Source organism: Loxodonta africana, chromosome 22, assembly GCF_030014295.1.
Source record: "Loxodonta africana isolate mLoxAfr1 chromosome 22, mLoxAfr1.hap2, whole genome shotgun sequence".
Taxonomy (NCBI): Eukaryota; Metazoa; Chordata; class Mammalia; order Proboscidea; family Elephantidae; genus Loxodonta; species Loxodonta africana.
The window spans coordinates 29,185,281-29,199,773 of NC_087363.1; the positions used below are offsets into that span (position 1 = coordinate 29,185,281).

The following is a 14,493-nucleotide window of genomic DNA, read 5'->3' on the forward strand; positions in this document are numbered from 1 at the left end:
TGAGTTGGAGTCAACTTGACAGCACAAGACAACAACATACATATACATATATATGCTGTGTTTTGCCACGTACGTATTTGCTGTGTTTATATTAAGCAGTGATGAAAACAGTACAGGTGGTATCCCTGAGAAACAGTTTTTTCATTACAAAGAAAATGTGGTCCATTCACACCTTAGTCTAGAGTCATGCAGGGATTGTGGGGGGTGCCAGGGCCCAGCAGCAGCTGTGGGGGTGGTGGAGGCTGTCATCATCCTGCAAAGGCTGCAGGCCTAAGCTGTTTCTTGGTGCTCCGTATGCTCATTACTCCATTGCTGGAATGGAGGCGGCATAGCCTGCTTCCTCCCTGTTGTGAAGAGACGTTGTAAGGAGTCGTGAGAGAGATGTTTGTTTTTACTTTTGAAGTAAACACGTCACATAAACCAAAGACAGAAGCAATACTGTATAAGTAATGTACTGGGTCCTGTGATAAACCAGACTACCACGTTACTTACAGTCGCTCTTAAATTACATTTTTGTTTGTTTTTATTTGTTCAATCGCTGTGGTATTAATAACTTACAGTACTTGACAAGAGGTCACTTAGCATTCTTCAAGGAAAGAATCTTGGTTTAAGCTATTCCTTTTTTTAAATAGGCCCACACAGCATCATATTTTCCTTTGAAGGTAAGGCTCCTGGTAATTACATTCTTAGCTGACTTGAGAAGGTCGAAGGATGAAACACACACACACACACCCCACAAAACGAAACAAATATTTTTAGAGGCTGAAACCAGAACCATGCTTTTTGTGTTGGTGGTGAAGAGAAGCCCGGTAATTTAGGACCTGCAGCTTTATATTCTCTCTGAGTCCCTCAGTTCAGAATTCTATTTTTAGAAGTATACAAGAAAACTGGGTTTTCTGCCTGTCTGGAAAGTCTTCTATAGTAGAATTGAGTCATTTTAAAAAAAGAAAGAAAGAAAGAGAAACAACTTTGAAATAGTGAAATAATAATTTAGATGCCCTAAGTCAGTTCAAAGTTAAAAAATTGGATATAGTAATTTAAACCAGCTACAGCCTGTGTGTTCCTTAATAAAGGGTAAGAACCAGAACACTTGTGGATGACCAGTGTTCACTCATGTCAGCTGAAGGAGAAACTGCTGAAACACTTTAGCATAAAAATATGAAGGAAAAAAAAAAAAAAGGATTTGACAGCACCCTAGGCTGATGTAACTTAGACATATGCCTTTTTATCCTAGTTACTGATATTTGGAGTATATGCCTTTCTTCAATCATAAAGGAGATATTTTTATAACAAGTCTAGCTTTCGAGCTTTTTTCCTTTGTGTAACTTACACATGGGAGATAATTCTCAGAACCATCAATCTTTTATTCAGACCCAGATTTTTTCCTATCGTTACTGTCTGGTATGTCTTCTTTATTACCATTTTTTTTTTTTTTTTTAATTTCTAAGAAGCTAGGCTTTTTTTAGGCTTGCTTTTAATTTACCCTGGAGATTTTATATAGGTACTTGGCCTGAGAATACACTGTCACTTTGTCATATGTAGTATTTCTACACAGAAAACTTAAACCGCATGTCCCTACCATGGTGCTGACATTTATTTGCCGGTCCTCTTGGAGAGGCCTGGTGCCTGATATTCTCATCACCTGTCTTTGGTGACAAAGTAGATAGGAGAGAGGGGCGCACCTTAGAAGCACCCGTATTCTTTAGTAAGAGACTATACTGGGAACTCGTAAGGAATGTGCTTCGTCTCCCCAAACACACAGGCATTGCGTTTGAGTTTTCCACAGCGTTGAACACACTTCCTTCTGAAGACCTGAAGATCCCCCTCCATGAGTCTCTAGGTATTATGGCTGAGGGAATTCCCCATTTTCATTTAATATTGCGGGGCAACATTATCTTTGGTCAAAGTCATCTGTCCCTTCCATTTGCCCTGTGGACAGGTGGGGAAAGATATATGTATACAAATTTTAGCAACATTTATAATAGCAAAAAAAAAAAAAAAGATAAATACTCATTAATAGAGTGTTAGTTAAATTATAGCATTTCATACAAGGGAATATTATGACCCTGTTAAAAAGGACCTGTTGTATTTATATTGACAAGGAAGATATTCGTATGTACTATGACGTGAGAAGAGATTATAGAGCATTGTGTACAGACTGACTGCATTTTTGTTTTCAAGCACACATTTCTGGATGTATTTTTTTGAAGTCTGGATATACAATAAATTGCTATTAACAGTGGTTGTTTTCCAAGGGAGGGGAGAAGAACAGGGACCCTTCACATTCTAATTTGTACACTTCTGTATGGCTTAAATTTCACACTGACTTGTCTTGTTTTTACAGTCAGAGAAAGTAATAAAGATATATATATATTCTGAAGAACAAAAGAATATACTTCTTTTGAGTAGGAAATATAACTTGACTTTTGTGTAGTACGCTGTCTCCTACCGGAGTGTTTTTTTTTTTTTTTTAAATTTTTATTGTGCTTTGAGTGAAAGTTTACAAATCAAGTCAGTCTCTCATACAAAAATTTATATACACCTTGCTATATACTCCTAATTGCTCTCCACCTAATGAAACAGCATACTCCTTCCCTCCACTTACCAGAGTGTTTTTATACTGTTTAATGAAGCATCCCGGGCAATCTTGAATCTGTTTTATGTACTTGGGCACATTTTCGCTCTGCAGTGAGAAGATTGATCACCTCTGGCATTGTGATTCAGATGTTCCCACTGCATGATAACGAAGCCCTGAAGAAGCTGGAGGACACCTGGTATACTCGGCTTACCTTGAAGTATCAGCCCATAGGTATGTGCCAATGCCTACTCTCTTAGAGAAAGAGGGGCGTCAGGAGGAGCTCTGAATGAAAAGCCATGATCCGGCAGTGGAGTCATGTCCTTGGGCAGCTATTTAACCCTCAGCTGGGCAGAGTTCACCGGCTGCATGTAGGAAAACATTTCTTTGGGGGAACAAGATGGGTTAAATTTTCCTGTTCGTCCTTTTTTACTTCTTATGTCATTTTAGATGGACTGTTACCACTGGCTTTCATTAAATTTACCAACAAACCAGGAAATTTAGAATGACCTTCATGAGTGCACATCAGGGTTGGAGTAGAACAAATTTTATAAGAATATAGTTTGAATATTTTGCATTTGAAAATTTGTATTTCTGTAGGGCCAAGCTGTGCTCATACTAGGTACTAAGAGGTGTAAACATCTTTTGAGATAGTTTATAAACATCTTGGTGTGTGTTACTACATCAACCTATTTTCTCTGAATACAGTATGAGAATAGGTATTATTTTATTTCGTATGCATTGAGCATTACTTTATGTAAATCTATGTCAGTGTAGAGTTTCAGAAATATTCAAAATTGTTGATTCAGTCTTATTTTTTAAACATAAGAAGTACATTTAAGCTGGTAGGTTTCACCATAAGCATTACTATCAGCTTTTCTTTAAAGGGCATTTCTCGTTTGATTTTGTTAAAAGGAATATTTCCAAAATATGCTTTCTGATTTCCATTTCTGAAAACAACTATTATGATGTTGCAACAACAAACAAAGATTGTTTTTAGGATTGAATTTTGAACCTGCATTTTGATTTTTTTTTTCTTATATTCTCTGAAGGGAAAAGTTTTATTTTCTGATAGTTTCAGGTATTACAGTAGCCATTTTGTGCTAGATTTATATTCTTTCACTTTATTTTGGCATTGAAGTGGCAGTAAATTTGAATACTGTCTGTAAGACTTTTAAGGTGACGAGTTACTTTTTAGATGGTGAGGGAGAAAGTGAGTTGATAGTGAAGCCTGGACATGGTTGTGGTAGTGAGCTCGAGGTGTCTGGGGAGTGCTGGGACTGGTCATAGTAGCTGGGCACACGCAAATCTTGAACCACCCCTCGGATCGTCTGATTTGGAACCCAACACCCTAGGGACCATCTTCTTCTTGTTTATTTATTTATTTTTTTGCTTCGTATCATTTAAACTGATTCAGATTTGAGGAGGCTGCATCATACCCATCGTTGAGCTCCGGTAGTTCAGTGGTTAAGAGCTGGGCAGCTCGAATCTACCAGCTGCTCTTTGGAAACCCTACAGGGCAGTTCTACTCTGCCCTATAGGTTTGTTATGAGTCGGAATTGACTTAGTGGCAGCGGGTTTGGTTTGGGGTTAGCTAGGGAAAGTACAATAGGAGAAAATACTTTAAATCAGTTTGTTGTAACCCACCTCCATAGACTGACCTGATCACATCATCTTTAAAAAGATGATGTTTTTACGGCATCTAATTAACCTCCTCCCTGCATCCCATCCTGGTTCCAGGGCAGGGTGCTGTCTCCATCCAGGTACTCACCCGTGTGGATGTGGCTGGCAGAGCGTGTGGTGTTAGTGACCGCTTTGGGGTTAGTTAGCTTGTGTTGAGTTCAGAAAACATTAACAGTGGTGTTGCTTTGGTTTTCTTCTGCCCAGTGTTTACATGAAGCTGTAGGTCAATGTGTTCCATAGAATCTTAGTGTGTGCTTTTGAATAATTTGTGTTCTTCAGAGCATTGACAATTTTGCCATGACCCATTGATGAAAACTTCTATCTGTGGGTAGAGGAAGCACGGTCCTAGAGATGCAAAGGAGTCTTTTTTATAATAGAACATTTGTAACTGTAATATTAAGATGAGAGCATAAATAAAACCCTGAAATTAAAATGGTTCAAAGGCCATGACTGAGCTTAAACTAGGACCTTTCAGGTAAGCCTCAGTGTGAGTTTTTCTTTGGGAAGAAGGTCTCCACCAAGTAAGGAGGAAAGGGGAAGCTGAGCCAGGGTACCTGGCAGAGCAGCCCAGCAGCTGTGGGCTGGGGCCTAAGTTGAGGGTAAAGTTTGGCTCGCTATACAGACAAGCGGGATATACAGCATGGATGGACTTAACACTGTACGCTAGCTGGGAAATGAGGGTATTAAAAGATTCCCTTTTGACTAAAAAATTGAATAAGCTTACTTGAAATGATTAAAAAAATTTTTTTTTTGTAGTTTTGTATGTCTGTACTTAAGATCTTTTTTCTTTTCACTATAGACAATATCCGTGGCTACTTTGGGGAGACAATTGCTCTTTACTTTGGATTTTTGGAATATTTCACTTTCGCCTTAATCCCCATGGCCATCATTGGGTTGCCTTACTACATGTTTGTGTGGGAAGACTATGACAAGTATGTGATCTTCGCTTCATTCAACTTGATCTGGTCCACAGTGATCCTGGAGGTGTGGAAGCGTGGCTGTGCCACCATGGCCTACAGATGGGGGACGCTGGTCATGAAGAGGCAGTTTGAGGAGCCGCGGCCGGGATATCATGGGGTTCTGGGTATCAATCCTGTCACCGGCAGGGAGGAGCCTCTGTACCCCAGCTACAAGAGACAGATGCGCATTTACCTCGTCTCTCTGCCCTTTGTGTGCCTCTGTCTCTATTTCTGTCTGTATGTCATGATGATTTACTTTGACATGGAGGACTGGGCCTTGCAGCTGCATGAGAACAGCGAGTCTGAGTGGACCAGTGTCTTGTTGTATGTGCCCAGCATCATCTATGCCATCGTGATTGAGATCATGAACCGCCTCTATCGATACGCTGCCGAGTTTTTGACTTCATGGGGTAAGACTTAAAGCTTTGCATTCATGTCTTACCTGCCTGTGAGAAACATAGCTTAGATTATAGGTTCACATACCTGTTACCTTGCAAAGAAGTTGCTCTGGGCCGTTACAGAGACATAAGCCAAGTTCACGGGCTATGTGAACACTCATGGTCTCCACATCATGGTTATCACAGTTCTCATGTATTGAGTACTAGTTATTATATTCTAAGTGCCCTGCTAAGCACTTTATCTACAGTATCTCATTTTTGTCTCCTCAGGATGCCATGAAATAGAACTTATTTCACCATTTTACAGATAAATATACTGAGGCTTACCAAGGTTCAGAATTTTTTTCTCTCATGTCATCTCTCATCTAATCAGCAAATGGTGGAGCCAGGCTAATCCAGACTTATCTGTATCCAAAACCTGTTCTCCTTACACTGTGATACTGTGTTTCATGCTGAGAGTAGAATAGATTGAAGTCATCTTCCTGATACTCTGACTGAATGAGCTGTAGCTAGTATTTTATAACTGATTATGTAGCTGGTCTGGGGCCACTGTGGACTACCATCGTGCTCCGTGAAGGTGGCATGTATCTATGGTGAAAAATGAACTTGGCTATAGTTTCAAAATAGTTTTGATAGGCCATTCACTTTTTATGTATTCATTCGAACAAATATGCCATATTCTTCCTTAGAATGAAGTCTAGGCCTTAACTTCATGGGCCATAAAAGTGTTTAAAATTATTTTTATTAGTCATGTAACAACAACAGCTACCATTTTTTGAGTGCTTTCCTTCTGCTGATAGTGGGCTAAAGTTTTACGTTATTTCTAATCCTTATGACAACCCTGGGAGGAGGGTCCTGTCAGTCTTGTTTTGTAGGTGAGAAAGCAAAGTATCAAGAAGTAACTTGCCCAGCGTCAGACAGTGGCAGAGTAACTGAGTTGGGATTTAAATTCACTGCCCCTCTGTGCCAGGTCACACTTCTCTTTACTATCTTCTTTCTGCCCTTTGCCTTGCTGTCTTGAGGTCTGCACAGTGTCTCCCTTTCCTAGATAAGGATGGAAATTTGAGTTTCCCTTTAAGTTAATCCTGGTGGTAAGACACATGTACAGAAAACCATTTACTCCCCTTCTCATTAGAGATTGCTGGTCAGTTTTCACCATTACCACTTATACAGGGTCTTTTTTTGGGTGGCTGTGCATAGGATTATGGGATCATTTGCCAAATATCCCCGGCTTTCTTCTGTAGCAGTAATATTTGAAAAACAATTTCAGACCACAGTGCTATTGCAGTACCTTAAAAAAATGTGCCCTGAACTTCCTTCCTTCCTTTTTTGTTTGATGTTCTTGATGGTAACGCACTCACTGACTGAGACTCTGGTCTCAGCACAGTGTCCCACTTTACCAGGTGACGGTGTTCACATATTGCATATTGCTTTTTCATCTGAGAGAAATTACCTCTCCTCCTTAATATTTTAGAGAATCACCGATTGGAATCTGCCTACCAGAATCATCTAATTCTGAAAGTTTTAGTGGTGAGTAGAATTTTTTATATACAAATCAATTTTTAATTATGAAACTAGAGCATACTATTTAATACTTAGGGATATAGACTTGCTTCTAATTTAAGATTGCAGATAGTTTTAATATATTTTGTGAGAGTAGGCAAGGAATGATTAATAAATACGTGTGTGTATACATATATTTAAAGGTTACAGATGTACATGTAATGTAAGAAGTCCATATATAAAAATTACTATTAGACTGTTTTGAATCTTTCACTATTTAACAACCCTTCTAATTACCAATAATTGGTTTAGTGATGGAAAAATTAAAAAAAAAAAAAAATTTTTTTTTTGTCAAATACGTTTCTGAGGCCCAAGAGGTCCTCAGCATGTCGTGATGGGTAAGGGAGAGATGGAGAAAAGGCATCGTGTTACTTGTCTGCTGTTTGGGTAGAAGCTCACACAGTATTTCGCTTTCCACCGTTATTACAAATAATAACACGGCTACTAAGTAGCCAAAAGCACTTCATTTATCAGGAGGTTACCTTGGCCATCTGGAACATAACTGAGAAGCAAGAGATGAACTCTCAGCTGAAATTGATTTAACATAATCCATGTACCTTACTCCGAGAGAGGACTCCAGGCCCTCACTTAGGAGGAATCTTTATTCTAGCTTACAAATTATTCTAAGAAACTTATTTGTCTGGTTTTTCACTCCTTAAAAGGTCAGAAACCACCCAATAGGAGGGTGTTTAAGTTATTGAATATTGTTGTTGTCAGGTGCTGTCGAGTTGGTTCCAACTCATAGCAACCGTATGCACAACAGAACGAAACAGTGCTTGGTCCTGCACCATCCTCACAATTGTTATGCTTGAGCGTTGCTGTTGCGGCCACTGTGTCAGTCCATCTCTTTGAGGGTCTTCCTCTTTTTTGTTGGCCTTCTACATTACAAACACGATGTCTTTCTCCAGAGACTGATCCCTCCTGATAACATGTCCAAGATATGTGAGATGAAGCCTCTCCATCCTCACTTCTAAGGAACACTCTGGTTGTACTTCTTCCAAGACAGATTTGTTTGTTCTTTTGGCAGTCCGTGGTATATTCAGTATTCTTTGCCAACACTATAATTCAAAGGCATCAATTCTTCTTCAGTCTTCCTTATTCATTGCCCAGCTTTTTACATGCGTATGAGGTGATTGCAAACGCTGTGGCTTGGGTCAGGTGCACCTTAGTCGTTGAAGTGACATCTTTTTTTAAAAAAATTTTTATTGGAAGTAGGTCAACTTATAGAGGCAGGTCATAGGTGAGGAATAGAAAACCTTTATAAACAGGCAATCAGAATTCAATGCTTTTAGCAATTGAGACAATTTAGAAAAGGGGTAAATAGCCGTACATACTTAAAAAGGCTCTGGGCCTCATCCTAGCACTGTGAAATCATTAATGTTCAAAATATTAGTGCTACATCAGCAAGGAAGGTATCGTCTACGTTCTCTGTGTAGGGAGGCAGGGGAGCATACGATACATTAAAAAGTTCATTCAAAATGATTGTAATGTGGAGCTTTTGTGCATGTTGTTGTTCTTGTTGTTGTTAGGTGCCGTTGAGTCAGTTCCGACTCATAGCGACCCTATGTACAAGAGGATGAAACACTGCCCAGTCCTGAGCCATCCTTACAATCATTATTATGCTTGAGCTCATTGTTGCAGCCACTGTGTCAATCCACCTCATTGAGGGTCTTCTTCTTTTCTGCTGACCCTGTACTCTGCCAAGCATGATGTCCTTCTCCAGGAACTGATCCCTCCTGACAATATGTCCAAAGTATGTAAGACCCAGCCTCACCATCCTTGCCTCTAAGGAGCGTTCTAGCCGCTTTTCTTCCAAGACAGGCTTGTTCGTTCTCTTTGCAGTCCATGCTATATTCAATATTTTTCACCAACACCACAATTCAAACCCATCAACTCTTCTTCGGTCTTCCTTATTCATTGACCAGCTTATCACGTGCATATGATGTGATTGAAAATACCATGGCTTGGGGCAGGTGCACCTTAGTCTTCAGGGTGACATCTTTGCTCTTCAACACTTTCAAAAGGTCCTCTGCAGCAGATTTACCCAATGTAATGCATCTTTTGATTTCTTGACTGCTGCTTCCATGGCTGTTGATTGTGGAGCCAAGTAAAATGAAATCCTTGACAACTTTGATCTTTTCTCCATTTATCATGATGTTGCTCATTGGTCCAGTTGTGAGGATTTTTGTTTTCTTTATGTTGAGATGCAGTCCATACTGAAGGCTGTGGTCTTTGATCTTCATTAGTAAGTGCTTCAAGTCCTCTTCACTTTCAGCAAGCAAGGTTGTGTCATCTGCATAGTGCAGGTTCTTAACGAGTCTTCCTCCAATCTTGATGCCCCGTTCTTCTTCATGTAGTCCAGCTTCTCATATTATTTGTTCAGCATACAGATTAAATAGGTATGGTGAAAGAATACAACCCTGATGCACACCTTTCCAGACTTTAAACCAATCAGTATCCCCTTGTTCTGTCCGAACAACTGCCTCTTGATCTATGTAAAGGTTCCTCATGAGCACAATTAAGTGTTCTGGAATTCCCATTCTTTGCAGTGTTATCCATAGTTTGTTATGATCCACACAGTCGAATGCCTTTGCATAGTCAATAAAACACAGGTAAACATCCTTCTGGTATTCTCTGCTTTCAGCCAGGATCCATCTGACATCAGCAATGATATCCCTGGCTCCACGTCCTCTTCTGAAACTGGCCTGAATTTCTGGCAGTTCCCTGTCGATATACTACTGCAGCCATTTTTGAATGATCTTCAGCAAAACTTTGTTTGCGTGTGATATTAATGATATTGTTCTGTAATTTCCACATTCGGTTGGATCACCTTTCTTGGGAATAGGCATAAATATGGATCTCTTCCAGTCAGTTGGCCAGGAAGCTGTCTTCCATATTTCTTGGCATAGATGAGTGAGCACCTCCAGCGCTGTATCTGTTTGTTGAAACATCTCAATTGTTATTCCATCATTTCCTGAAGCCTTGTTTTTCGCCAGTGCCTTCAGAGCAGCTTCGACTTCTTCCTTCCCTACCATCGGTTCCTGATCATATGCCACCTCTTGAAATGGTTGAACATCGACTAATTCTTTTTGGTATAATGACTCTGTGTATTCCTTCCATCTTCTTTTGATGCCTCCTGCATTGTTTAATATTTTCCCCGTGGAGTCCTTCACTATTGCAACTCAAGGCTTGAATTTTTCTTTAGTTCTTTCAGCTTGAGAAACTCCGAACGTGTTCTTCCCATTTGTCTTGGAGAATTTAATTACTTGTCAGACTTTATTCTCTGACAATGCCAGATGCAGTATCAGATGACAGCCATGTAAAACGATAGATAAGTTAAAATCTGTTCTTCCTGCATCGTGTTTTTTAGGTCTCTGCCTTCCTTTTTAATCTTATGGGGATAGCGTTTCTTAGCCTTCCCAGGCTTTTCATTCTCAACCTCATACTCTAACTTTGCACACACCCCCTCCCCCGCCCAGCATTCCCACCATCTGCCTGTATTGATCCTACTGCTCTCAAGCTTCCCATTTCTTCATTAATTAAGTGCTCACACATGTACATGGAGCAGTCTTCTGACTCAGAAAGTGATGCTGCCAAGCAGGAAGTACCTAGCATGGGGGCTGGAGGCAGACAGGGAACCCATCAGTACAGAGGGTAGCACAGGTTCTTGAGCAGGGGAACTACTTGAAGAAATAAGAAATATTTAGTAAGAAATATTAATCTAATTTTGGAAGAAAGGATGAGCTGAGAAGCAAGAACGTCAGTCAGGACACTGTATCCATAATTCAGTGTGAAGTAATCTATAACCTGGGGAGGAAAACACAGATGGAAGGGAATCACCAGAACTTGGGTACTGATCTGATGTGAGGAGGTGGTTGCGGGAGGCACACATGGTTCTAGGGCTTCGAAGCTTGGGGGACTGAGAGAATGCCATGTAAGAAATGAGAAGCTAGGAGAGGTAGACAATTTATATTTAAGAACTGGTGTATGTAGTTTCTTGTGGCTGCCATAGAGGTTACCACAAACTTGGTGGCTTAAAAAAACAGAAATTAATTCTCTCATGTTTCTGGAATCCAGAAGTTCAAAATCAAGGTGTCATCAGCACCGTACTCTCTCTGGAGGCTTTAGGGGAGATTCCTTTCTTTGCCTCTTCTGGCTTCTGGTGGCTACTGACATCATTTGATTTGTGGGCACAAACCTCTAGTTGCTGCCTTTGTGGTCATATTACCTCCTTCTCATCTCTGTGTCTTCTCCCCTTCTGTCTGGTTCACACTTCCCCCAGACTTTCTCTTATAAGGACAATTGTCATTGGATTTAGGGCCAACCCGATAATCCAGGATGATCTTCTCATCTCAAGGCCCTTTTCCAAGTAAGGCAACATTCACAGGTTCCAAGGATTAGGATGCTGACATATCTTTTTGCCCGCCATTCAACCCACTACAACCAGTGTCTCTGATTAGGTTATTTCTTATTTCTTTGCAACTCTTGTTTTGGTATAGTTTTAGTAAAACACCATTGGAAAGTTTTGTTTAAGCCTCTGTTTGGGTAGGGTGTTGTACTACCTTCTAAATTAATTCCTCACCTCTGGGTTTGGGATTAGTTTATTCTACTGACTCGATTATCAAGTTGGAAGCTTTAGGGGCCCTAGATTTTCTGAAAAAGGAGATTAAAAATCTGTTTATCAGGAAGTGAGATTAATACTCAGATTTACTCAGAAACCTTAAACAAGAAAAGTTTCTCACTTTAAGTTGCTGTGACTTTTCAAGTTTCCTCAGAGAATCTTAGTGAAAGAACTTATAATTGGGTTAAATCTAAAATATCTGGTAATTTTTGGAAAGGCGTCACCTCACATTTGCTCCGATACGTAGTTTTTGTTAAATCACTTGCTCATTTATGTATTGTTCATCAATATAACTCTTCTCTTGTGATGCATCTTATTTAGTACGTGTAATCTCTAAAGAAAAACAAGCTGCTGTATTAGTGCTTAGAGTGCGAACCATGAATTATGGGGATGATAAATAGGTACTTAATTTAGACCCCTGCAGAGTTAGTGACATCATTTAATTATGGCTGCACATCTTAGGTATTGATACTTTGCGATTATGAATTGTAACAGTGAAAGCTTTTTGGCAATGTTTTTCAATTGTACTTTTGGAATAACTATATATAATGTCTTCGACTGCATTATAAGTAAAATGCCTAAATGGTTAATATGCTTAGACTATTAAAAATCTTTTAAAATGTCATTTAAATGATTAAAAAAATCATTTAAAATTGGAAGTGTTTCAAATTGTGATGCCAGGAGTGTGCCTGTCCTGCTTTGGGAGATGTCATTGTACTTTTTCTGTGTGCGTGAAAGTCCGTTTGGGAAATTTCCCTTCTGCCCCTCAAGCGTTGAACATTTGGTTAGTGTAGTCTAGTGGTCTGATGAGGTGGTTGGTATATTAGCAACTGACTGGATCATTTTGTCAGATTTGAATGGACTGTATGGAAAGTAAATGTCATTTAGAGGGAACAGAGGTGAGGAAGGAAGGAGACAGCAAGCTTGATACTTAGGGTTGAGTTTTCAAATTTAAGTCAATTTTTTTTTTTAACATTCTTAAATGCATTACATTCTTTTTAATTGAAAATTTAATGAGATAATTGTAGATTCACATGCAGTTGTAAAAAATTCTGTCTCATAGCCTGTCAGTTGCTGAGAAGGGGTTGTAAAAGTCCTCAAATATATTTATGGATTTGTCTCTTTCTCATTTCAACTCTGTCATTTTTTTTTTGTCTCATGTATTTTGAGGATCTGTAGCTTGTTGCATACAAATTTAGGATCATTCTGTCTTCTTGATGGATTGATCCTTTTAATACTATGTAATGCCCTTTTTGTCTCTAGTAATTTGCCCTGCCCTGAGCTTGACTTAATCAGATAATAATATACAGCCATTTTGTTTTTTTCTTCAGTTAATGTTTTCTTGGTATATCTTTTTATATTATTTTACTTTCAAACTACCTATCTTTTTGAATTTGGAATGAGTAAATAGCATATGGTTGTGCCATGTTTTTTTTAATCCACTCTGAAATGTCTTTGATCGTTGCATTTAGATCATTAATATGTCATTGCTTAAATTTGTCATTTTGTTTTTTGTTTTCTGTTTGCTTCCTCTGGTTCTTGTTCATTTGTTGTTCTCATCTTGCCTTTTTTGACCATTTTTAAGGATTCCATCTTGATTTATGTGTAGTGTTTTTGAGTGTATTTCCTTGTAGAGTTTTCATATCGGTGGCTGTGGGTATTACTATATACATACGTCACTTGTTATAGTCTACTGGTATCAGCATTTTACCACTTTGAGTGAACTGGGGAAACTTTACTTCTGTATAAATCTCTGAATTTGGGGGTTCCCTAAAATCACCCTCTGGTTTGGTGATTCTTAAAACTGCATGTGAATCTACAATTATCCCATAAAATTTTCAATTAAAAAGAATGTAATGCATCTAAGAATGTTTAAAAAAATTCACTTAAATTTGAAAACTCAGATCCCTAAATATCAAGCTTGCTGTCTCCTTCCTTCCTTACCTCTGTTCCCTTTGAATGACATTTACTTTCTATAGCCCCTTCAAATCTGCCAAAACAAAATGAATCCAGTCAGTTGCTAATATAGTATACTGTCCATCTCATCAGACCACTAGGCTACATTAACCAAACGTTCAAGGCTAAACATTAAGTTCACAGGACTAAGCATATAGTCACATGACTATCATTTGTTGCAGTGAAAGGTTACAAAACAAAATCAACAAAGGCCATAGGGAGGAGTCCAGCTTTCAAGAGTCCTCTCCCAGTGGAGTCACACAGGATGAGCTTAACTTTTCCAGCATTGAATTGTGACAAGTGTAAAATATTGTCTATCAGGGAAGCTCATTAGAGACTCAGTGCCCAAGGTTTTTATTGTAGGCTGGTCACACAGGCACTCTCTGCCTGGCACATCCCAAGAATTCAGACTCCCAGGAGGAAAGCAGGCATTCAGCATAAACCACATTGTGAGCCACTATCATCAGTTAGAGAATGGTGGGAACAATCCTGAAATCAAGTTCCCAGATGCCAGCCAAGGGCCAACTTTGCAAGCAGGCCTTTCTGAGGATAGCAGTCTCTGGCCTCCTCGGTTTACTCTTTTCTGCACCGTCCCTCTATTTCCCCCACTTTTAAATATCATTGTCATGAGTATCAGATGGTGTTATAATTTTTATTCCAATCATCAAATAAGATTTGAGTTTTTTGAAAAAAACTCATGAGGAAAAGAATAGTCTATTTTATGTATCCATATTTCTA

General features: G+C 39.1%; 1 protein-coding gene across 8 annotated transcripts in view; it reads left to right on the plus strand.

Moving 5' to 3' along the window:
• The window catches only part of ANO10 (anoctamin 10), a 229,651-nt gene that overhangs the window by 43,577 nt on the left and 171,581 nt on the right, over positions 1-14,493 (plus strand). For 7 of the 8 annotated variants that reach the window (XR_002785703.2, XR_002785704.2, XM_003409925.4 and 4 more), the window contains exons 5-7: positions 2,690-2,809; positions 5,058-5,627; positions 7,090-7,145. Coding sequence is in view for 6 of the 8 variants with exons in the window: in XM_003409925.4 (XP_003409973.3) it covers positions 2,690-2,809; positions 5,058-5,627; positions 7,090-7,145 (746 nt within the window). In the remaining 2 variants the exon portion in view is untranslated. The remainder of the gene's footprint in view (positions 1-2,689; positions 2,810-5,057; positions 5,628-7,089; positions 7,146-14,493) is intronic. The other variant, XM_010589895.3, reaches the window with a different exon arrangement.